The sequence below is a fragment of the Benincasa hispida genome, chromosome 11 (assembly GCF_027475165.1).
Source record: "Benincasa hispida cultivar pf3 chromosome 11, pf3_genome.v1.1, whole genome shotgun sequence".
NCBI lineage: Eukaryota > Viridiplantae > Streptophyta > Magnoliopsida > Cucurbitales > Cucurbitaceae > Benincasa > Benincasa hispida.
In genome coordinates, this window is record NC_143488.1 from 63,687,853 (window position 1) to 63,712,680 (window position 24,828).

The 24,828-nt window shown below is 29.5% G+C and overlaps 1 protein-coding gene and 1 long non-coding RNA gene across 2 annotated transcripts; both read left to right on the forward strand.

Annotated features, from left to right (window-relative positions):
* The first annotated feature begins 9,969 nt into the window (after nucleotides 1-9,969).
* Nucleotides 9,970-10,857, forward strand: LOC120090195 (uncharacterized). Its single transcript, XR_016524263.1, has 2 exons — nucleotides 9,970-10,127; nucleotides 10,740-10,857. It is a non-coding gene; the product is annotated as an uncharacterized LOC120090195 (long non-coding RNA).
* A 6,337-nt stretch (nucleotides 10,858-17,194) lies between these two features.
* Nucleotides 17,195-20,110, forward strand: LOC120090281 (cytochrome P450 94C1-like). Its single transcript, XM_039047850.2, has 2 exons — nucleotides 17,195-18,198; nucleotides 19,028-20,110. Exons 1-2 carry the CDS (start codon nucleotides 17,490-17,492, stop codon nucleotides 19,798-19,800), a joined length of 1,482 nt encoding a protein of 493 aa, XP_038903778.1. The 5' UTR covers nucleotides 17,195-17,489; the 3' UTR covers nucleotides 19,801-20,110.
* The last annotated feature ends 4,718 nt before the right edge of the window (nucleotides 20,111-24,828 follow it).

Sequence of the window (24,828 nt, forward strand, 5' to 3'; positions counted from 1 at the left end):
TAGGTAGGTCATCATCGATAAACTACAACAGAAACAAATAATAACTTTGACCCAACAACCGTTACTAATAATTGTTGAGAGATGCTCACGTTATCTTTAAGAATACATATTTTATTGGATTTTTCTACTTATTTGTAAATTATTACCTTCCAAGTTACAACTATCTAAAGCTTATATGAAAGCAAAGATGGATGATAAATAATTAGGGGGTGTTTGACCCAAGCAATTGGAGTTGAGGAGAGTGGAGCGGAGTTGAGAACTCAACTACTCACTTGGACCAAGGAGCCTGTGAGTTGAAAGATAAAAAACATCAATTTATACTTTATTAACTCTCACAATGTGAGCTCCATGACAAAACATCTCTCGAGATTTCACAGCTTCACTATTGCCCCCAAACACCCCTTTAAACATCTCCAATTCAATAATTAAAGGTGGTCTAAAGAAGGACAAAAATGCATTATTGCGTAACATTATATTTCTATGAAGTTACCATTGCAACTACCAACTTTTGTTCCTTCTTTTTCTATTTCTTTTTTATGATATGTGGAGTGCAGAAATCGATTTGAGATTGATATTACAAATTCGTGTCAAGTTGAATTATGCTCATGTTGACGTTACAACCACTAACTTCCGTCGTCCATCCTCCTCCTTTTTTATTTCTTGATTAGGCTCCATTTTCCATGTGACAAAATCAATACAAATTTTTTTTACTTGAAAAAAAAAACCCTTCATTGCTTCATGACGAAAGTTTCAACAAGTTCTGGTTCAATAATGTATCACATTCACTCAAAATAGTCAATCCAACAAGATCTTACATCATGCAACACAATCGTTTTTATTTATAACATTTTTTTTTAAAATAAAAAAGAGGTCTATTCATCTTACCAACTTGGGTCAAAATAAGATTTTCACTTAAATAAAATAACATGAGCTAGCTAGTTGTTTATTTATTATAATTTAAAATGTCATTTGAGTTTCCTATTTCAATACTTAATTTAATTTTAATTTTTGTACTTCAATATATTCAATTTAGTTCTCGTACTTTGAATAAATCTTAAAATTAATCCATATAAAGAATTTTTATTTACTTTTTCATTAAAAAAAACTCATCTTTATTAATCCCCTCCAACTCCATAAATCTCAAAAAAGCATATTCACATGCATTGTAACTTTTTCTTAATGATAACTATCGTTGTTATTTCACGAGGTTGGATAAAAGTTAACACTCCAAACTATGATAAGATTAATAATTTTAAGATGCATTCAAAGTATAAGAATTAAATAATATTAACTTCTCTAACTAAAATAGAATAAGACTTAAGTTTATCGATCAAAATAGTAGTTTAACCTTCACTATTATAGTTCAGATATTTTTGTGTAGCCTATTTCTAAATTAAAAATTTATGAGGAAAGTCAGAGTTCTAATTTTGTAAGTTTGATGTTCTCTACTCTTAACGAGGACCCGATTTATTGATTCAAGTTATTATTATTATTATTATTTTTTAAAAAAATATTTTTGTGGAGCTTTGGTCTTTGGCAAGTCCACCACCCAAAGTGACCAACATCACATCAAAGCAAATGGGCCAACACCACAAATGAAGAAAATAAACATTTTAAACAACTAGAAGTTGTCTCCATTGGTGGTTGGCATCCCCACATGCAAATTTGTTCACTTACCTCAAACACATTAATTGCATCTCTTCAAGTACACAATTCCACAATTGGAATACCATTTCCTTATTTAGTCAAAGTTGGAATATGGTTCTTATTTGATTAAAATATCATTTTTGATTCATGTATTTTACTGTATCAGTCATCAAAGTTAGATTGATGTTAATTTTCATCGAATTTGATAAAATAAATTTAACAATTTTCATTCAAAAAGAAGAAAAGTTTAAAATGATGAACAAAAAGAAAAAAAAAAAAATCAATCATAAGCTATCATATGGATAGGTTTTATGATTTTTTTTAAAGTATATAATCTAAATTTAAACATTTGAAATAACATGAATTAAAATGAAATGAATAATAAAGAACAGTAACTAAAATAATATTTTATCATTATATTATATATGTAGGAGTTTTATTATTTATATTGTAATTTTCAAAACGGTTCATTAAAATATATTATTTTCACATTATTATTTTGTTAATTGAGTATTAATTCTTAAAGAAGAATCAAAATGAGTATAATTCAACTGACATTAAATTTAAATGTTCGACTAAAAGAACCAAATTTGAATCCTCCACCTTGCATATTGTTGAATTAAAAAAAATCTAAGGGGAAAAAAAATGATCTACACCATGCAATATCGGAAATGATGTCTATTCAATGACTTGATGAAAACTTATGAAGTGAGACACATCTACAGTAATGTAGACCTGATTTTGGTATAGTGGGTGTCAATTCACCCACGGTATCCATCAACATCTGATTTTGATTATACAAGTTTTTCTTCACTTTTGAAACTCTTATTTCGTTTAAATTTCAGAGTCTATGTGGCAACCACTATATTAACATGCAATTTCTCCTGTGTAGCAAGTCATCTCTTTCTCACAATTAAGAAATATAATGTTGAAGCACATGCAACTCATATTAGTTTTCTTTATATAGATTTTTGCTTTGTTATATATACCAACGGAGTCACGTAGGGCCAAGAGAGACACGTGCCTCTTCAACTTATTGTATTTTATTTTTTAATATAAAATTTAAATAATTTTTAACAATATATATATTGAAAAACCAACAACCTGTCTGGGGATAAAAGAAAAAAAAAAACAAATCCTCATAGTTGTAGCCTGCCTATTTGAAATTTAATTTGTTTAAAATCAAAGCCTGTTTAAAAACTTTAAATTTGACAATAAAAAAAAGAATTTATTATTATTATTATTATTATTATTTTTTAAAAAAAACCCTTGCTCCCGCACCTCAGCAAAAATTTAAAAGAAAAAAAAAAGTCAGAAATAATTTCTTTTGATTCTAGATATTGTTTTTCAACTTAAATTTTCACACTCGTCTCAACAACATTGAAAAATGTATTATTAACTTTTTTTTTTCTACTTATTTTTGATATTTTTATTATTTAATATATATTTATTTTAATTAATTTCAGAGTTAAAGCTACAGAATAATTTTCTCGTTCATCGTTAGGATATATGTATCATACTATTCACTTTTCAAATTTTTCTCAATATTTTTAATTTTCATACTTTTAAATCTATCTAATAATAATTTTATTGATAATACTATTGTAGAGTTAACTCTATATCAATATGGAGAGATATTTTAAATGAAAAATAACAATAGAGATCATAGATTTATCATCTTCAAAAACAAAACATACCTCTGATTTCGATAGATCTTATATAGAAATCAAATCAGGAAAACTACTTACAGATCATGGTCTAAAAACTAAAATTTCTAAATATAATGATTATTTAAGATCAAGTTTGTAGAACATACTTACATCAAGATCCTTGTCAGTTTCAGAATCATATTTTTGCATTCAAGAAATTTGGATCGATTACAAAATATAAAAACTCGTAGAAGACAGTTGTAATATGTACTAAATTAGTTAATCTATCGAACTATGAATATATTTTTTTAACATTTCTTTTTTATAGTTTTTTAATTACATAGTGCCCTCTCTATACAGAATTTCTGGCTCAACCACTAGCTATATATAAGGAACTGTTCCACTTTGTTTGAAAGATATTACGTGTTCATTTGAAATTAGTTCTATCTCTTCCTCTAGATGTCTTGGAAATGATATTTGCATAGAAAATTATATTTTTAGTCCTTAAGGTCCCGTTCGGTAACTATTTAATTTTTAATTTTTGAAAATCAAGCTTATAGATACTCTCTCCACCTCTAAATTTCTTGTTGTTATCAACTTTTTACCAATGTTTTCAAAAATAAAGTTAAATTTTGAAAGTAGTTTTAAAAAACAACTACAATATCATGAATATTTTAGTTGATACTTTGCTTGGAGGCCATCAACTTGCTAAATGATAAGGTTGTTGATTTAACTAATGTCTCTTTCTTTATTGCTGAGACAAAGGAAAGAGGAGGTGAACAAGGTGTTGTTACTTTATCTCATTTCTCATCGTAATCAGAAAGGGTTAGTTCACTTTGTTGTGCACAAAGCTTTAGAGGATCGAGAGTCTTCCATTATTCACTTTATATCCTTAGTAGTATACACTGCTTTTGTCTCGAGATGTAATTATGTAGTTTGTTTGGAATTTTGTCTGTTGAGTTGCTATCGTCAAGAAAAAAAAAAGAAAAAACTTTTATTTCTAAAATTTGGTTAAGAATTCAATTCTTATACTTAAGAAGAATGTATAACATTATAAGAAATTGAGAGGAAATAAACTTGATTTTCAAAAACTACAAACAAAAAACGAAACGATTATCAAACCGGTTTTAAGTATTTTACAAATAGTTTTCTCTACTTTCTCAGTTTCAAATCCAACTTGCATTTTAATGTCAATATTAGCATGGTTCAAATAGTTAATACATATATCATTGATCCAATTTGATTCTCGATCTTTACATGTTCAATTTAAAAAAAATCTCATATTTTAAGTACTAAAGTTTAGAAATGCTTTACAATGTTTATTATTATTTTTTTTTTTTATATTAAATCTGAATTGCCAACTTGAATATAAATCGTTAAGACATTATCATTTGAAAACTTTCAAAAGTTTTCGAATCTCCATTCTTACATATTGTTATGGAATGAAATCTTCATCGTTGTTGCATCCCCTTTCATAGCTTCACCTCAAGTTAACGGGTACAATACATATCAATATACATATATATAGCCATGATAATATTTATAACTAGCCATAAATTTTATTTTTAAAAAGAAAGGTCAACTAATTGAGTGTTAATTTCACAACTTGTTTCTCTTTAATGGTTAATTTGTTGAAAAAGGAAGTGGGTCATCATGAATTTAACTATATATGAGAAAGAGAAGAATTTCCTATTGTTTTTCAATTACCAATGATATTTTGTTTTCTGAAAATGATAATTACTTTATTTATTTATTCGTTCCTCTTTCTTCCTTTCTTTCTTCCTTTCTTTTTTTTTTTCTACGAAGGATATATTTTTTTTTTTTCAACTTTTAAAAAGGTAACTTAGCAGTAATTTTTTTTATTTTGTAACTTAGGGCCGTTCGTTTTTGTTTCTTTAGATAAATAATCATAAACTCGAAGTTATAGATATACAAAATATAGATGTTAGATATCTTTAAATTACCATATTTATTTTGTAGGATTTTTTTTAAATATTTGAAAATATTTTGATAACTATATTTGTTTAGTAGGATTTCTTCTTGAGAATGTCTTGGATTTATATTTTAAGAATACCCTTACGACTATTTATTAATTTATAATTAATTTGAACTTATATAACATATTTGTTTCTATTAATTTGAATTTCTTCTTAAATTAGTACAATTTATATTATTTTTATATGTTATTTTTTTCAACGAAATAATGTATCATAATTTAAGATTTTTATAAAACAAATACCAATTTAAATTTAAATTTGGATATATTGTTAAAAAATAATAAGAATTACGATATAATAAAAAATATGATATATATAATTGATAACATTTATTTTAATTATATAATGTATGAAGATTAATATATATGTGAAATTAAAAAAAAAAGATAAAAATGTAAAACTGAGATACCTTCAACTCAAAAATCTAAAAAATCTATGTTTCAGGAGGGCATTCAAAATTCTTAAGATCCCTCCATAAAGGCATCTTAGGATGTTTGGGAATCTCTAGATACCAGAGCATACCACAAAACAAATATGATAATTGAGATGTCCACTTCATATGAATTTAGGATGCCTGCGAAACAAATGAACCCCAAATATTATTAAACCTCAACGGTATATATTGTTTTATTTAAAGTTAGATGTTCAAATACTTATACTCCATATTTATAGTATTCAATCAATCAATCAATAATAATAATAATGTATTGACGACGTCAGTAGAAAAGTGAACAATACATAGAAATGGTTTATTTGCACGATCAAATTATGCTCTTTTGGCAATTTATTTGCACCTCAAGTTTGCATACTAAATACTTGTATTTCTCAAAAACTTAGAGCATGAAGCCTTTTATGATTGATTTTTTTTTCTTTTATAATATGAATTAAATCTCAATTGTAAAAGAGTAATACTTAGGTACAACCCAACTGCGTATATCTCAATGCATCTCCTCCAATCACATATATTTCTTAAAAATAATAAAAATTTGTCAAGTGATAATTTATAATTAAATATTTAGATGGACTTGTACAAAGATGGATGCAACCGTGATACATCCAAATATTTTATAATTAATATACTTAAAACTACTTAGTCAAACTTAAATTAAATGGTTATTAATTGTGATTCAATGAGTAAAAGTTAATTAATGAAAAAAATTATCTCAACCACCACTCAAATTTCACAAGTTGTTCCACAGAAGAAAGAAAAAAAAATAAAAAGTTGCAAGTTGTACTATGATTGCCACATGGCATCGATCCTATGGTTGTAATTAACTCTAATTACTAAAAATATCTTTCTAATTAGATAAAACCAATGGAATTTTATTCAAGTTTATCTACAAATTAGTTCTTTTTTAAGAACATATTGAAACATTTTTAGCCAGTTTACTTTCCAGTTTATACAATTATAAAAAATACAATATATATATATATATGTGTGTGTATATATATTTTTAACTACCATTAATATCTATTAATCAGTCATCAATGACAAGGACATCCATGTGATCTTGTAATTATGTGTTATTAAATGATATTTATCTTATATCAAAATTAGAAGATTTTTTTTCCCTAATCCAAACATAGTTAAAGGGAATAAACACATATATAATCTTAAAAATAGACGGTTCTATTTTTCATCTTCATAATTGTTAGGAAAAAAAAAGATTGTATTTACATTATAGTTAGGAGAATTTCAAAAATTGAAAAATAAGAAAAACTACTTATACAAAATAGTAAAATTTTAATCTTTTTTTATAGAGATTGATATAAATCTATTCATGTGTATCAGTTATAGAAACTGATTTTTTTTTTTTTTTTTTTAAATAGATTGACATTCTTTCTATCTATGAAAATTTCTCTTATATCTATTTACAAAATATTTTCAAAGTTACATGTATTTTAAAAATGTACTTTTAATATCCGACACGAATTCATTTAATTACCAAACTCCACTTTGTGTAAAGTTACTTGGTCTTAATCATGATTTCATCTTCCGTAGTTTTAGTAAGTGAGAAAGAGTTAAGAATTTACGTAGGGTGGGATATCTCGTTGTTCTTCAAATCTAAGATGTTGTTGGAATAAAAGATCATCAATAAGATTTTTCTGATGTGTTGTAGATTTTTATCTGAAATTTATATCATTAAATGATGCCCTCTCAAATACCATGAAACTAGCTCTCCAATTAGAATTGGAGTGGAAGTAAGAAATACTTTTGATTTTGTTAAAAAGTCAATAGAACTAAATGATTGTTAGCATGAAACTGTTATATATATATATATATATATATAAATTTAAAGGGTGGATTTTATTTTGAAAAGGCGTGTGTATGTATTTTAATATTAGGAAATCTAATTTGAATTTTGGGAAGATAATTTTTGTTATTATGTTTACTGTTTATATTTGTTTTTATGTTTACTGTTTTTTTCATAGAATTTACAACTCAAAAGTGATATACTTGACTCTAAAGAAAGGTTAAATGATTAAAAGAATAAAAGAAAACATATGAAAACTTGAACATTCTATTTTTGTTTAATCATGGCTCCATACCAAAAATCAAAATTACCCATTTTTCCCTTCAATTATTAAGAATTTTTAAATCAAACCTTGAAGAAACACCCAATAATAAAATTAAAAACAAAACAAAAAATATAATTAGGTTTTGTAATAATGGACCAAGTTATCATTTTGTTTGGCAGTAAAAGGGGTAAATTCAACATTATCTTTAAAATATTATCAACCATTTAAATGAATCAAAATTGTATTCATAACAAATATATTGGATGCGATTGATTATGGGTGACTTGGAGTTGATATGACCCAATCACCCACTCAACATCTGAATAGACATCATATTCCAAACAAAATGAAAAGGTCTAGACTATGTGGAATTTAATGCATAAATTTAAGTGGCCTTTAAGTTTTCTTATCAATTTCCTACTTTCAATAATGTTTTTTTAAGTAAGTTTTAATTATTTAAAATTATAAATTGAGTCTCTTATCTTTTGAATTTTTTAAAATTTATAGGATTATTAAATATAAAATTGAAAGTTTCATGTCCTACTAGATATAAAATTTAAATTTAGATACTATTTCTTAAAGCGGCAACCAATACTTCACTCGCTTGACTTTTTAGTAACTCCTTTATGAATTGTCCATTATGAACTTGGACCACTTCTACTCGGCGAAGTGCGAAGATTCAATAGACATCCTTGGTACCACTAGGTTCTCCATGGATTTTGCAAAGGTCTTCCATGAGTCCTTCATGGTACTACTATATCCTCTTTGGCACTGCCTAGGTCCTTTGCATATGAATTCCATGGGACCTCCATGGTACTACTAGGATTTTCATGGCACTACTAGGTAATACTAAAATCTTCATGGTACCACCAGGACCTCCATGCACTTACTACCACATGGATCCTCCATGATACTACTAAGACTTTCATGGAATCGTTAGGTACTGTTAGGATTTTCATGGTACTACCACTGGGTCTTCTATGGTACTATAATAGGATCTCCATGGTACTATTACATGAATTCTCCATGGTACCACTAGGTAGTACTACATAGGTCCTCTTTGGTTCTACTAGGGACTTCTGTGGTACCATTAGGTCTCTTATATGTCATCTGATCTATCATTAAGCTTCCTCATGGTTTCTCAGAGTTATTTCTAACTCTTTCCTAGGCCCTCTACGCTATCCCTAAGCTTTCTCATGGTTCATCTAAGTTACTTTTAAGCTCCCTCATGGTTCATTTAAATTACTTCTAAACTCCCCCATGGATCCTATTGAGGTTCCACATAGGTATTTTAAGCTCCTTCTGATGGGATTAAATCCCTAGCAGAAGCGTGTGATCGCCTTTTGCTTTGCTTTTTGTTTAGATGGGAAAAACTCAAAAAAATAAAATCAAAATTACAGATCAACAACATGTTGTAATTATAAAGGTTAAACATGAAAAGGGAAAATACAACAATACCTTTGTTGAAAACTCTTTCCCGCAAATTATAGGTATCCTTTTCTCTGGTAATTCTTATCCTATGTAAATTTACTCTAAGAGACCTTCCCTACTATGAATCTTAACAAGGAACCAACTAGTGGGTGTTCTTCTTGAAAGAGAGGCATAGGGAAAATTTATAGGAGAGGAAACAAAAAAATGCAAAAAACTTTTCTCTATAATCCTTGTGTCAAGAGAGTGAGAATGAAAAAGAGCTTCTACTCACTATAAGAAAATTCACTTTTAGTGACAATTTTTTAGTAATGCAGCCAAAACTTGTAGCTGAATACTAATCTATAGCAACACGTCCGAAAACATGTCACAAAAAATAACTATTAGTGACAAAGTCTAAAACAATGTTACTAAAAGTTTCTGCTACATGCTATCGTGCATCACAAAAATTTAATAATCTTTAACAACATATTAATTCGCCACTAAAATATTTTTTAAAAGGAAAAAAGAAAAAAGAGAAAGAAATGCTTCAAAACTAAAATAATATTCTACGAAATTAATTTTTCCTTTCCCTCCCCCTCTCATTTTCACTTTCCCTCCCTTCATCTATTTTTCTTCTCTCCTTTCTCTTCCTCTCTATTTAAAAGAATGGGAAAAAGAGAAGAAATCCAAACCCTCTCCCCATCATTCACTATTAAAAAATCAAGTTTTTATGTTTTTCCTCCTTTGCTTAGCATCTTATTCTTTAGCAATCCCAGACGACAGAACGGTGAGCCTACGATGAGCTGTGACAACTTACAAACTCTGGCAACCAATTTTTGTGCGACCTATTCTATGCGTTGATGTTGTGACTCAAGAACCCATGACTCTCCCTCACTTTCAGCAAGTATGACAATAATGAAATCTCTAGATCTAACTTTTCATGCGAGCGCCCACTTCATTTAGGTTCATAAAAGTGTGTCCTTTCTTTGCGACGAGCTCTAGCATCTTCTATAAACTTTTTTACCTTAGGTTTGACTTCTTAGTGCTGCCACACTCCGATTTGAGCTCAAATCAGATTACCCATAGCGCTTAAGGGTTAGATTTGCGAGTTTGGATGCTTTAAAACACTAGCCAACAAAGTTTAGAGTTGTTCTTTGGTAAGGTTTGGTGAATATCGTTGCCCTTTTGCATTTTCAAATTGGTTTTAGGTATTCAAATTAGTTATAAGTCCTTGGAATTCATCATTTGTTATGTTTTTTTTTGGGCAATTTCAAAATATTTAGTTAATATTCTATAAGTCTTAACATGCTATGAATGGCTGCAGACTCGATTGAAGTATATTAGATTAGTCATCAACTTGTAAAAGCTTGTTGATTGTAATTTTGAACTTATTTGAACTGACCAATTAAGATTTATGGTGATTTTAGGTAAGAATCTCCCTCTTGAACATTCTCTCAATTTTAATTAAGGTTTTCAAATTGGGTTCTAATATCTAAATTTTGTTTTGATTGTATAGACTTTAAGGAAGTTGACATATGTTCAAGGAAATGAAATTTGGATTGAGAATTGTAGAATTATTTATTGAGGTAAGTATTTTTCACATCTATTCCAAAATATATTTTGGCTATTATGATTCGATAAGAGTTCGAATGTATGTTTGTGTGAATTGAGGATTTATTGAAATAGTTTTGTGTAATTTTAATCGTTTCTACCAAATGAAAATATATGACTAATTTTAATTGCTTTATAATTGTTCCTAACACTTAAGCCAATGTTCGAAGCTTTGGATTAGTTTCGAACTTCTTCGAATACTTTCAGCTAGGTCTCACATCATTTTTCGGTAAGTTTTAGATGTTAACACTATATTTAGATCTTTCAAAATTCAATTAATGTGTTTTAAAGTAGTTTTCCTTGGGAACTCTTTTTGTAGTTCATGACTAGTTCAAAGTATTCAAACAAATTTTTAAGGTTTTCGTTAAGGTAAAAACTATTTTCATGTATCTAGAAAATCTTGCAATTGTTTTTAGAGTATAATAATTAGTAAGTGGAGTTAAAACTAGCATGATGTGTTTTCTTTAAAAAGTAATATTACAAGGCATTCATCTTAAAACTTTAGTTTGTTTTGAAATGTTAGGTTAGAATATGTGTTGGACTGCTCTGACTATCCTACAGTTATGGTAGTCATAACTTAGTTATTGTTTATGTTATGGTTTCCACTGAGCCGTTATGATTTCTATTAGAGTTGGCTTTGATTCATGAGTTTCATTACCTTGTTGAATTTACTTCTTTCGATAAGCTTAGTTGTCTATTAGTCTTTTCTCTTAGTTTTGATAAGCTTGTTTTGGTTGATAAGTTTGTTTATGGTTTTCATTGAGTTCTTTTGTGTTTATAAGTTTATAAGTTTATGTCTATATATTTTTGTAAATGAAAATGGTTGCTATTAGTCTTTTCTCTTAGTTTGATAGACTTACTTTATGAAAATGGTTACTATTAGTCTTTTCTTTTAGTTTGATAGACTTACTTATTTGGATTTATAAGTAATTATCCATTGAACTGTTCTATTAATATTTTCTCTTAGTTTGGTTAAGCTTACATGCTTGTGCTGATAAGTTTGTTTATAATTTATTGGACTGAGTTCTCTATACTATATTGAAAGAGAGGTTTGTGTTGGAGTTGTAACTAATTTCAATTGCTTTATAGATGTTACTAACACTTGAAGCTTCTGTTTGAAGCTTTGGATTCGTTTAAGAATTATTAGGATAATTTCAGCCAGGTCCCAAATCATTTTTGGTATGTTTTCCAAGTGAATTTGTTGTATGTGTTTATAAGTTTTTTGATTTATGTTATATATTTTTCAAAATTCTAGTTGTGTTTTCTATGAAGTTTAGGAGAACCATTAACTTGTTGAGTTTATGTTGAATAGTTTGTGTGCCTTTATCTTTATGTTTATGCATTTTGCTAAATTAATTTGAAAATAATTATGATGGAAGTAGGAAGATGCTTGAGTTCAAGTTAAGTGTGGTGATGCCGACGACTTCATTAGAAAAAAGTTAGATATGGTGAAACTGATGATGAGACTTCTTAAAGTATTTAAGCTATAAAAGACAATTATTTAGGGTCAACAAGTAATTTTAAGGTTTTAGAGCCTTGTACTATTATGGTTACCAATTTTGTTGATCTTTGTTATATTACTTTTGTTGAAGTAAAAGAGTTAATTGTTATGTTTGTTGAAAGTTGTGTATACAAATATCTTATTACTTTTATTACATTTTTATAAATATTTGTTAGTCAACCTTCTTCGATGTCAGTCAGTACCCCTATAATGTTGGTTTTTGGCCTACATTATAGTTTAGTTTTGTATTAGTGATAACAAGTTTATATATTAAATTGAATATTATTTTTTTTAATTAATGAAATACTTTTATCGACACTTACATATGTTGCAAAAGATATTTTGCTATGACCATTGATCCATATCCAACAACATAATCTTATATATTACTAAAACTTAACTTTCAGACACGAATTTTCAACGTCACTGTATAACACAAATAGTGGCAGAACATGTGTTGCTGAAAGTATACTTTTAATAACGCATTAGCGTTAGTAAAAGTCACATTTTAGCGGCATGCAGTGAGTATGTCACTGAAACTTTCGACTACGCTTCTACTGCAACATTCACAATAACGCGCCTATACGCGTTGCTAATACTTTTAACGGCGTTTTTTTAGCAATGCGTTTTATTCGTCACTTAAAGCTATTTTTCTTGTAGTGACTCAGAGAGAAACTATTTCTTTGTTTTAGTTTATAAGTGTTTAGTTGCCACTACATCACTCCCCTTTGGAGAAAAATGGGAGTTTAATTAAATTAATTAAAACAATATTAATTGAATAATTAATTAAAAGATAACATTAATGGGATATATCATATTTAGTTAAATATTTGAATCATATTCAAATATAAATTTCTCTCTTATCCTATAGTTTTAATATGAATATGATTCATATTGATTTATTATTTGAATCATATTCAAATACATTAACTTTTCCATATAGTTTAAATTTGAATCATATTTGTAATTAACTATATAGTAATGTATTTACATACATTACATTTTCTATTATTGTATCTAATATAGTAAATATTTTTTTCTTAAATTAATTTGAACACTTCAAATTATTCTTTTAATACTTTGGTCCTTGTTGATCTATTATGAGCTAATAAGGAGACCTTATAAACCTACAAAATATAAGTTTCAACAATACGAGATTAATTAAATAAACTCTTTGAATAATTACTACACGTAAGTCGATCCTTCACGAGTTGTTTGTAATTACAGCTTAGTCAAATGTCTATTTTACTCTTATAGTTACCTTAGTGTTCTTAAGTACCATTGATCCTCTAATGAACAATTTGTTGGTTCAACTATAAATCAAGTCCCTCTCGGTCAATAAGAAGGTGGGGCCCATTGTTCAAATTCCGGAGTCAAAAACTTAAGAGAACTACTTATCTACTTACCCTATATGGGAAGGAATGAATTCCATATTGTGAAATTACGTCCCCATTTAGTAAAATCCCCAAAATGATAGGTTGATTGAGTAGATGGCTTCGACCACTCTCACTTATGCAAATCAAATGACACCCTCTCATAGGTAGGAGTTCATAACTCACTCAGGATTAAGATTGAGTTACATATGATCATCCTATGAAATATTAATCTCTTCAATAAATGAATTTATAAATATAGATTAATTATTTCGTAGTCTAGTCTTATACAAATTCTTTGTATAAGATACCCTCATTCACATGTCTCCACATGAACGATTTGGATCAAATCATTTGTAACAATTACAAAGTGGACTGTATCCATAGTGTAGATTATTACTTGAACATAATTCACATGAACGATTTAGATTAAATCATTTGTAACAATTACAAAATGAACTGTATCCATAGTGTTATCAGGATAAGACATCTAACTTTATCCATATACTATAGCCCATTTAGATTATTATTTGAACGTGATTCACATGTATGTCAACTACAAACTGTTCAAGGTTTCATATGATAACCTTATATTTTGCTTTATTGGATTAAGTTATGAAAAATTAAATATAAAATAAAATAACAAATCATTTTATTAAATGTCAATAAATAGTTTATTTAAAAACCACGAGCTTAAGGGCATAAAACCCAACAATCTCTCACTTAACCTAAAACTAGTGAGACTATATAAATACAATAAATTAGGGCATACCCAAATACCCAAATTTCATGGATAGATATTGGTCGGAATGGGTCCTATTGGCCTTTGTCTGCCATCTTGAACATCTATTTTTGTCTTTGAAACTTCTATCTCTCTAGACCTTTGATCATGACCTATTTCGATAAATCTACCTATATTGGACTCGAATCTTAAAATTCTAATCAAAATTTGTAGTTTAATATAGGACAAAAATATACTTTTGCTCCATGAAATTTGAGATTAATACCTATTTAGTCCTTGAAATTTTAAAATTGACAATTTAATTCCTAAAATTTGAAAAACAGATAACTATATAAGCATTTGTCAAACTTCAAATCCTAAAATATCACTTCTAAATTTTAAGGATCAAATAAACACTAACCTCAAATCTCAAGACTAATTATATTATTTTTTTCATTTTAATCTACACCTAATCTCTTACCACAAATATTATTATCGACGACTCTTATATATATATATATTAAAAGTTCTGAGAACTATTATTTTAAAGATATTGAGGAAATTATAGTAGCACATACGACGTAGCCTTTCCGTACGTGTAAGTAATTTTTTTGCACTACTTGAATTGGAATTGTATTGAAATTTGAAATATGCTTTTCGATATATATATTATATATTTGTATTTTAAAATATTTCGTACGGAAATATGCTTATTGTTATTCCTCGTTTCCTATTTTTAAATTGAGCATTTTACTACTTTTCTTCTTTAAAACAAAATTTAAGAACCTTTTTTTTTAAAAAAAAAAAAAATTCTAGACAAAAGATTAAAATTAAATAAACATTTTAAATTAAAAATTATAGCATGCGGGTCCAACCATTAACTTTAGAAATTGTAATAAATGCCATACCTACTAAGATATATTCTAACGGAAAAATTATAATTTAAATACTAGCTAAATTTTGCAAAAATCTCAGTGTTTGGTAAAAATATGCTATAAAATAAGAAAAATGTTAATATAACGAACCAATTTTTCAATTAATTTCTGCTTTTCTTTTTGATCGACCATTCTATAATATATTATTTTAAATTAATTAGAGTTTTAATCCGATGTTTTTTTTAAGCGAGAAATATATAATTCTAAAGTAAGAAGTTATAATTTCCAATAATCATTATATTTTTTCACATAAAGATGACAAAAAAAAAAAAAAAAAAAAATTCCTCATCTTAAAAAGTTGGGAATCTCATTTAAAACAAGGTTAGATGTGGAAAAAAAAAATCTCTTTCGTTTTTTTAAAGAATGACGTGGGAAGAAGATTGTTAGAAGAAAAATAATTTTACGCCTACCAAAAATAAATTTGATCGTCCCAAGATCACTCTCAAACATGCTCTAAAACTTTTTATAAGGTCGAAAATATTTCTGATTTGGTAGATTATCTAATCGTAATTTCTATTTATTTATTTGACATTGAATGCAAAATTAATTAACAATTGTCCAATACACAAGGTCACATCATCATCAAATTAACTATAACAATAAAGATGCAAAATCTTTAAAGTTCATAAATTGAATACATACTACCAAGATAAGTCTCATTCAATTAACATATGAGAGAGGGTAACATAAAGAGAGAAAATAGTTGATTAGGTTGATGCATAATATCTTTAACTATTTATTTATTGTATAACATAGAGTGTGGGAGATTCGAATTTATGACCTCTTGGTCAATAGTTTATATATTATATTGGTTGAGTTTTGCTCCTGTTAATGATAGATTTAATTAATTGACAATATCATTTTAAGATAAAATCAATGTATAGTCTCTAAGTTTTGGATTTTTTTGGAGATTACATTATTTAAAATCCAAAACTATAATCGTATCAATTAAAATCTAAATTTTCATATGTGAATTAATACAAATCTATCGTTATGGTTTCGTCTTAATATGAGTAATGCATGTTTTCATATGCATACAAGACTTTTTTAATGTATGGTAACAAAATATTAAGAGAAAATATCGGAATGGATAGCAACAATTTTCATTTGAGTGAATTGTTATCCCTTCATCTTTCTCCATTCTTCTTGACTTATTTAGAAAAAATTATATATCAAATTCTCATGTTAAAATAGTTTCAAATATAGCAAAATGTCACTACTTATTAATGATAAACTGCGATAAATATTTATCCCTAATACTGAATGTCTAGTACAATCTATTACAGATATATAATGAAATTTTACTATACTTGTAAATAAGTTTACATTTTTCTTTGTTTGAATAACGGTCCTATCATTATTAGTTTGAAGTTTTTGTAAACTAAAAAATATAAAAATATAAATATTTTTCTTTCACATTATTTTATTTAAAACCACAACTTTCTCATGTGTTTTTTTCTCCCTCACTTCCATGCCCAACTAGTGACCAATAGGATCTCTTAACCAAAACTACTATGCACACCATCCAACAACCTTTCCTCATCTTTCCATCCCAATAAACAACAAAAAGAAAAAGATTAAATTCAACATTCAATTTAAAAACATGTTTATTGGTGACTACTCATTTTAATATAATTAAAATTAATTCAATATATTTTAAACTTCCAAATATCATTTTCACCAAAAATGACTTTTTTTCTAATCATAATCAATTCTTCCAAAAAAAAAAAAAAATAATGTCATTAATGTTAGTAATTTCAATAATAAGCATCATCAAAACTAATTAACATATGAGAGGAAAAAAATATAAATGTGTATATCCGTTTAAAAGATATTGTTAACATAGCTCAACTACCATGCAAATATATTTTCGACCAAAATGGCTGTTAATCTTGAAAAAGAAAGATGCTCCTAGTCTTGAGCTAAGACAAATATGATTCCCTTTTTAACAAGTAGTTTTTCATGTTTCTTTTCCCTTCATCTTCTTCAAATCTCTCTCACGTTCCTCCATTTTTTTCTCTCTTGCATTCCCAATTAGCTACCAAAAGCATTAGGGAAAAAACCCCATTAAAACCCTCTTTCTTCTTCTTCTTCTTGATCCTCTGTTTTCCCCCTGTTTTCTCCCATGGAAATCTCCTTTCTTCTTCACCCAATTTTTCTCCTTTTCTTTTTCCTTCTGTTGCTCTCTATAATCCTCTTCCTCTTGAAGCCAAAATTTCTCTGCAGTTGTCAAATTTGCCAAGCTTATTTGGACTCATCTTGGTCCAAAGATTTCTGTAACCTCTGTGATTGGTATTCCCATCTTCTCCGGCAGTCTCCGACGAAGACCATTCACATCCACGTTTTAAGGAACACGATTACGGCGAATCCCGACAACGTGGAATACATTCTCAAAACAAAATTTGAAAATTACCCAAAAGGGAAAATCTTCTCCTCGATTCTTGGCGATTTTTTGGGCCGTGGGATTTTCAATGTCGATGGGGATTTGTGGCGTTTTCAGAAGAAAATGGCGATTCTCGAGCTTGGTCAACAGTCGATTAGATCCTACTGTTTTGAAATTGTTTCTCACGAGATTCATTCCCGGCTTCTGCCGCTTCTTTCGTCGGTTGCCGACGGCGGCGGCGGCGGAGTTTTGGATTTGCAGGATGTGTTTAGAAGATTTGCTTTTGATAGTATTTGTAAGTTTTCGTTTGGGTTGGATCCAACGTGCTTGGAGCTGTCTCTTCCGATGTCGGAATTTGCCGTCGCTTTCGATCTTGCTTCTAAGCTTTCTGCTGAAAGAGCCATGGCGGTCCCGCCGTTGATCTGGAAAATCAAGCGAATGCTCAACTTAGGTACATACAAAAAAGAAAAAAAGCAAAACGTATTAAAACTCAAAAATATATATTTTTTAAATATATATACACGCATGTGTAGAGGTTGTTTATGTCACTTTAACTATGCTCATATTGGTCAAATTTTTCAAAATGTTTGAAGTTTATAAAGGTGATGCAATAGTTCACATTAAATGGTTAGAAATGCAAATGTTAGGAATTCTTAAAAAAAAAAAATCATATAGGCTAGGTTTGTAGACTGTGATGCACAAAAAAAAGAAGCAAATATTGGGATACACATAAGTATTGCTCACCATAAAATGACGTTGTTTTGCATATATTATCTAAAGAAAAATATGTGTTGTATTCATCATTGGACGGTTCATTCATATGTTCAATCACAAATTACTATATAAAAAACTTTTATATTTTAAAAATGATTTTTATAGTTTTTTCTTTGTGATTGGAGAAGATACATGAAAGTAGATATAACCTGAATCATACCCAAATCTTACACTTGCCTGAATAGTTAGTTAATGTATGTTTGATAGGTTTTCTAATATGAACTAATTAACCCGAATTTTATAATTTTGTTCAACCTAGAACATGCACCCTATTGCCCTAGTATTCATATTTTAGTAATCTCCTTTTATTTAAAAATATTGGAAATCAACACGTTACTCAATGGATATCAATATTAGGTAAATGAGGAAATTACATTATATATTTTATATCAAACAACCCTGGGATTTTAAAATTGGAGTTCATAGGTAATGATATGTTTTTATTGTTTGTTTTTTTCATACATATTCATGGTTGAAAAAAGTGAACCTACTTTTTTTTCTTGCAGGGAGTGAGAGGGAATTGAAGAAAGCAATAAAGTTGATAAATATGTTGGCTCGTGAAGTAATTCGACAAAAAAGAAAATTGGGATTCTCGACTCATAGGGACCTCCTCTCTCAATTCATGCGAACTGTATCTGACGAAACTTTCTTACGAGACATTGTTGTCAGTTTTCTTTTAGCTGGTCGTGATACTATTGCCTCTGCACTTACTAGCTTCTTTTGGGTTCTTTCCACGCATCCTATCGTAGAGTCTGCTATCCAACTTGAGGCTGACAGAATCATCGGCCCCAACTTGGACCCTAAATCCTTCGACCAAATACAAAACCTCCATTACTTACAAGCTGCTATCTTCGAGTCGATGAGGCTCTATCCTCCCATTCCGTTTGACTCTAAGTTTTGCCAAAATGACGATATTTTACCTGATGGGACTTTCGTCCGGCATGGTACTCGGGTTACTTACCATCCCTATGCTATGGGTCGAATCGAGCAAATTTGGGGTTCGAACTGCCTTGAGTTCAATCCAGAACGGTGGCTGAAAGATGATATATTTTATCCTAAAAACCCATTCAAGTACCCAATTTTTCAAGGTGGTTTTCGGTTTTGTTTAGGCAAAGAAATGGCTCTTATTGAGTTGAAAATTGTAATACTTTCCCTTATTCGTCGTTTTCAAATCCAACCCATGACACCATGTGTGGCACCACGATTCTCTCCTGGCCTCACTTCAACCTTTTATGGTGGATTCCACGTTTCTATTGGTAAGAAGAAGAAATTCAGCTGACTCAAGAAAATTTCGTATATTACGATAGTGCAAATCATTCTGCATGGTGGTATAATTGATACTTCAATTTATTATAGAGTCAACGTCAGCATCATTTAAAAATGACCACCTCCATGTCCCACGATTATTTATAAAATGAAGGGTCTAGGCAGTAGGTTGTATTAAAAATTTTCTAGTTGAACAGTGTCCCACGTGTTGAAAAAGGATATTGTTTTTAATATATCAACCTTCGACGAAAATAGCAAAAAAAAAACAATGAAAATAATTTATTATTTTTATTATATTATATATTAATTTGTTTAATATTTAATATGGGTTATTTTTTGTCGTTAGTGAAATTTTATTCTCTTATACTTTGGCTTCTTCTATTTGAGCACGTGACAAATTCGAGCATGAAAGACGGTTCATTGGTACTTCAAAAGATTTTCTTTTCTTTTATTATTATTATTATTATTATTTAAAAAATATATTTGAATAATGTCGCCTGGATCATTTTAACCTAATACATATTTTATGTCAATTGTCCACTTCTCAACATTTCTCAAAATTCAACATTAAACAAGTGAAACGATTAGTCAAGTTGATCAATTAACTGAAAAAACAAATTAAGGACACTTTTCTTAACTTATAATTAAAATTGGTATAATTCTAATTAAATTTTATTGATAGATAAATTGTAACAGTCCACAAATACAATCGTAATTAGATTACTTTTAATTATGTTTATTTAGAATTATGAATTTGTCATATTTACCGTTATCGTTATCATTCGCTCTAATAGTAATGGTCACAAAAAATGTGACATATTCCTAATTCTCATAATATGTTCCTCAATCAGATTGCGTTTTTTAAATACAAATTTGAAAGTGAGCTCCACGTAAACAGAATGAGACTCACTTTTCTTATTACTATTGATTTATTATGTTTCTTTATGGTAAATATGGCCTAAATATATTGTATTTTAAATTTGATTTTGGATTTTTTTTCTCTTGTTTTAATTCATAAAATTAATTATTAAACCTTTTAACTTGGAGAAATAACGTAATGGATATATATTTGGCATCCTTTTAATAAAGTATAGTTTTTGATTAACAGTTTTAAAAAGTTCGGAATAATTTAAAGTGATATTGACATTTATAAAAAGAAAAAATAGATAAAATGTATAATATATTGTGAAATTGAGGAGCACAATGGGAGCATGAATATGGAAAAAATATAATATAAAAATAATAAAATATAATTTAAAATTTAAAAACTAAAATACTAAAATAACTAAAAACATAAAATTGGATAATGAAAATTTTAGTGGAATTTGAAGTGGAATTCTCACCAATATATGTGTATTTATAAGATTCACCAAATGTCACTATTTATAGGCAAAGTGGAAAGTAGGATATGAACTTACATGAACATCAAGCATGAATAATTACAAGACACATGGACAACATGAAGGATGACACATGACTTTTAGGACACTAAGCAATGAACATTTATTTATTATTATAATATTCATAATAAATCCCTTTAGATGCCCATATATATATATATATACACACACACATATGAAATATGCCTCGTTAAAACTTTACCAGGAAAAACCCAATGAAAAAAAACCCTAGTGAAGGAAAAAGAATACATATTTCATATAATACATACTCCTAAAAGAATAGGATATATTTACTCATCTTCATGAAAACATCACTTAAGATTTCTGAGTCGTCGCATTCCGATGTTGTGCACCAATTTTTTAAAAGTTGCGGTTGGTAATGCCTTTGTAAATAAATCTGCTAGGTTATTCTTCAAACAAATTTGTTGTACAGTGATGTCGCCATTTCTTCAAGATCATGAGTGTAAAATTTTTTTGGTGAAATATGTTTTGTTCTATCTCCTTTAATATATCCTCATTTGATTTAGGCTATGTAAGCTGTGTTGTCTTCGTATAATATTGTTGGAAGTTTTTTATTAGAAGACAAGTCACACGTTTCACAAATGTGCTGAGTCATTGACCTTAGCCATACACATTCTCAACTAGCCTTGTGAATTGCAAGAATATGAACATGATTTGAGGAAGTGGTCGTTATAGTTTGTTTCACCGATTGTCATGATATAACAGTTCCTCCACATGTGAACAAATAACCTGTTTGAGATCTAGCTTTGTGTGGATCAGATAAATATCCAGAATCTGCATAACCAACTAGATCAAAATTTTATTTATTTCATATCGATTGTTCCTCGGAGATAACAGAGTATATGCTTAATTCCGTTCCAATGTCTTTTTGTAGGAGAAGAACTATATCTAGTTAATAATTTTACTGAAAATGAAATATCTGGTATTTTATTATTAGCAAGATACATAAGTGCACTAATTGCACTAAGATATGGTACTTCAGGACCAAGAAGTTCTTCATTATCTTCTTGAGGTCAAAATATATCTTTCTTTATATCCAATGAATGGACTCCATTGGAATATTTAATGCTTGTTCTCTGTCTATATAAAATCTTTTAAAAAAATTTCTTGTATAAGTTGACTGATGAATAAATATTCCATCTGCTAGATGCTCAATTTGCAAACCTGGGCAAATTTTTTTTCGAGATATTTTATCTCAAATTCTTTCTTAAGGTATTCTATTGCCTTTGAAAGCTCTTTAGGAGTTCTAATTATATTCAAGTCTTCAACATATACAATTATAATAGTAAATCCTGAATGTGATTTCTTTATAAAAACATATGGACATATTAGATCTTTCTTTCAATAAATATCTACTTAGGCGATTGTACCACATCCGTTCTGATTGTTTTAATCTATATAGTGATCTTTGTAACTTTATTGAATACCATTCTGGGAATTTGATGTATATGTTTCAGGTACCTTAAATCCTTATGCGATTCTCATATAAATATCATTATCAAGAGATCCATATAAATATGTTGTGACTACATCCATAAGATGTATATCCTGTAAACCATGTACTCCATTATTCCTACATAAGTGAGTAATGGGCATGCTGAGCAAAGACTAAGCATATGTTAAAGTAAAGTTGAGAAAGGAAGTAAAGAAAGTAGGAAAATGGAGGAAGAAAATTCTAAGTATTGGAAAAACCTAGTCTCGGATGAGTTTTAGAAAGTTTGACAAGTGGAAAATTAGCTAAGTATAGAAGCCAAGATTAGGCATGCATTAGTCATGGGAAGCATTGATGCATACCAAGGCTTGTAAAGGTTGTGAGTAATCTAAGTGTTGAAGCCAAGGACAAACTATGCTTTGGAGCTAAGGATGAACGCATGAGTTGATGGATTTTTCATGATGTGTTGACAAGGCATACGACAACAAGGAGCTTGCGAGGTTAGTGAGCATGCGGGCAAGGCATGTTGGGCGTTGGTGTAAGGCAATACACTAAGCCTAGCGCACTTGTGCAAGGGATGCACTGAGGTTTGCGTGATCGTGCAGCGAGGAAAAGCCATCGCGCAACAAGTATGGGCTAGGCGCGAGCGAGGTAGCACTCGGTTGCATGCAAGCAAGGTCCTGGGTGTTGAGGCGTTGCGCGAGGGTGATCGCATAGGGCATGCGGGACTTCATGATAGGCGCTAAACGATAGGCGTTGACGCTAGACGATGGGGTATGCGATATATGCAGGGCTAGACGATGAGCGCAAGGCGCTAAGCATTGAGGTTGGGCGTGTGCGCTGACCAATGTGTGGCAATGAGCTCAAGGCGCTGGATACTCAATGCACGCTAAAGCTTTGCAATGGAGTGAGTAAGTATACGATGACATATGCGATTGCGCTAGAAGGTTGTAGGATTGGTTGGGAAGCATTGGCAGTCTTAACGCAAGGTATATGAGGCATGCGATGCTTGGTGGTTGAGCGATGTGGAAGGCTTAACGCTTGTTTGATGATATGCTGAGATTAAGCTATGCGTTGGCTTAGGAGTATGCGACCAAAGAAGGGACGCAATAGCCTCAAGGTGAGCTATGCGTTGGCCAAGGTTGGGCGATGCATTGTATGGAGGCATGCAGTCATGTGGTTGCAAGCGTTGGCTTGAGAGCTGACTCTTGTGTTGCTGACCAAGAAAAAGGATCAACTTAGTGATGGATCAACTAAGCCAGTTGTCATGCTTAGGTTTGTTGTTATCTCTTTAAGGATGAGGTGGCAGCTTAACATTGAAGGGTGACCATGCAGCTGCTAGATAAAAAGGAAGCTTGGCTTTGAAGAGAGGGTTTGAGCAATTTTCATTATTATTCTTTTGTTATTAAAACTAATAGTAACTTCCCACTCAAACGATTAAAGGAGAAATTAACCACCAACAATTATCACATAATTGTTTTATTATAAATAAATATAATAACTAATTTAGTATATTATATTTATAACCAATTTTAATATCACATCATATGTAATATTTAAACCATAGTTCTTTTCTCCTTTATAGTATTTTACTTCTTGGATCGTGTTTCCTTATATGATCCTCCTCAAGGAAGGTAGCGTTTGTTGACACAAACACTTTGTTTTCCTTAGGATCATAAAAGTAACCTCCTCGTGTCCCTTTGGGGTAGCCTACGAATAGGTACAACCTTGAACATAGTTCTAGTTTCTTAGGATTAGCCTCAAGCACATGTGTTGGGTAATCCTAGATGCAGAAATGACGCAAAATAGCTTTACGCCCGTTCCACAACTCCAAAAGTGTTCTGGCAACACTCTTGAAGGGAACATAGTTGAGGATGTAAGCTGCAGTCTCTACTGCAAAACCCCAAACGAGTTCGGTAAGGAAGCGTAACTCATCATCGACCGAACCATGTCCAACAGAGTTCTATTTCTCCTCTTCGATACACCATTATGCTAAGGTATACTAAGTGCTAAGAGTTGAGAAACGATTCCATGTTCTATCAATTAGTTCTGGAACTCAGAATCCAAAAAACTCTCCACCCCGATCAGATCGACGTGTTTTAATCCGTTTATCTAATGCGTTTTCAACGTTAACCTTGAACTTTTTGAACTTTTCAAAGGATTCTGACTTATATTGCATTAAATAAAC

Bases quoted from the DNA above. Each gene is read 5' to 3' on its own strand.
- LOC120090281 (XM_039047850.2), top strand. From the start codon at position 17,490: ATGGAAATCTCCTTTCTTCTTCACCCAATTTTTCTCCTTTTCTTTTTC. The intron at 18,199-19,027 runs GTACATACAAAA...TTTTTCTTGCAG, and splicing joins CAAGCGAATGCTCAACTTAG to GGAGTGAGAGGGAATTGAAG.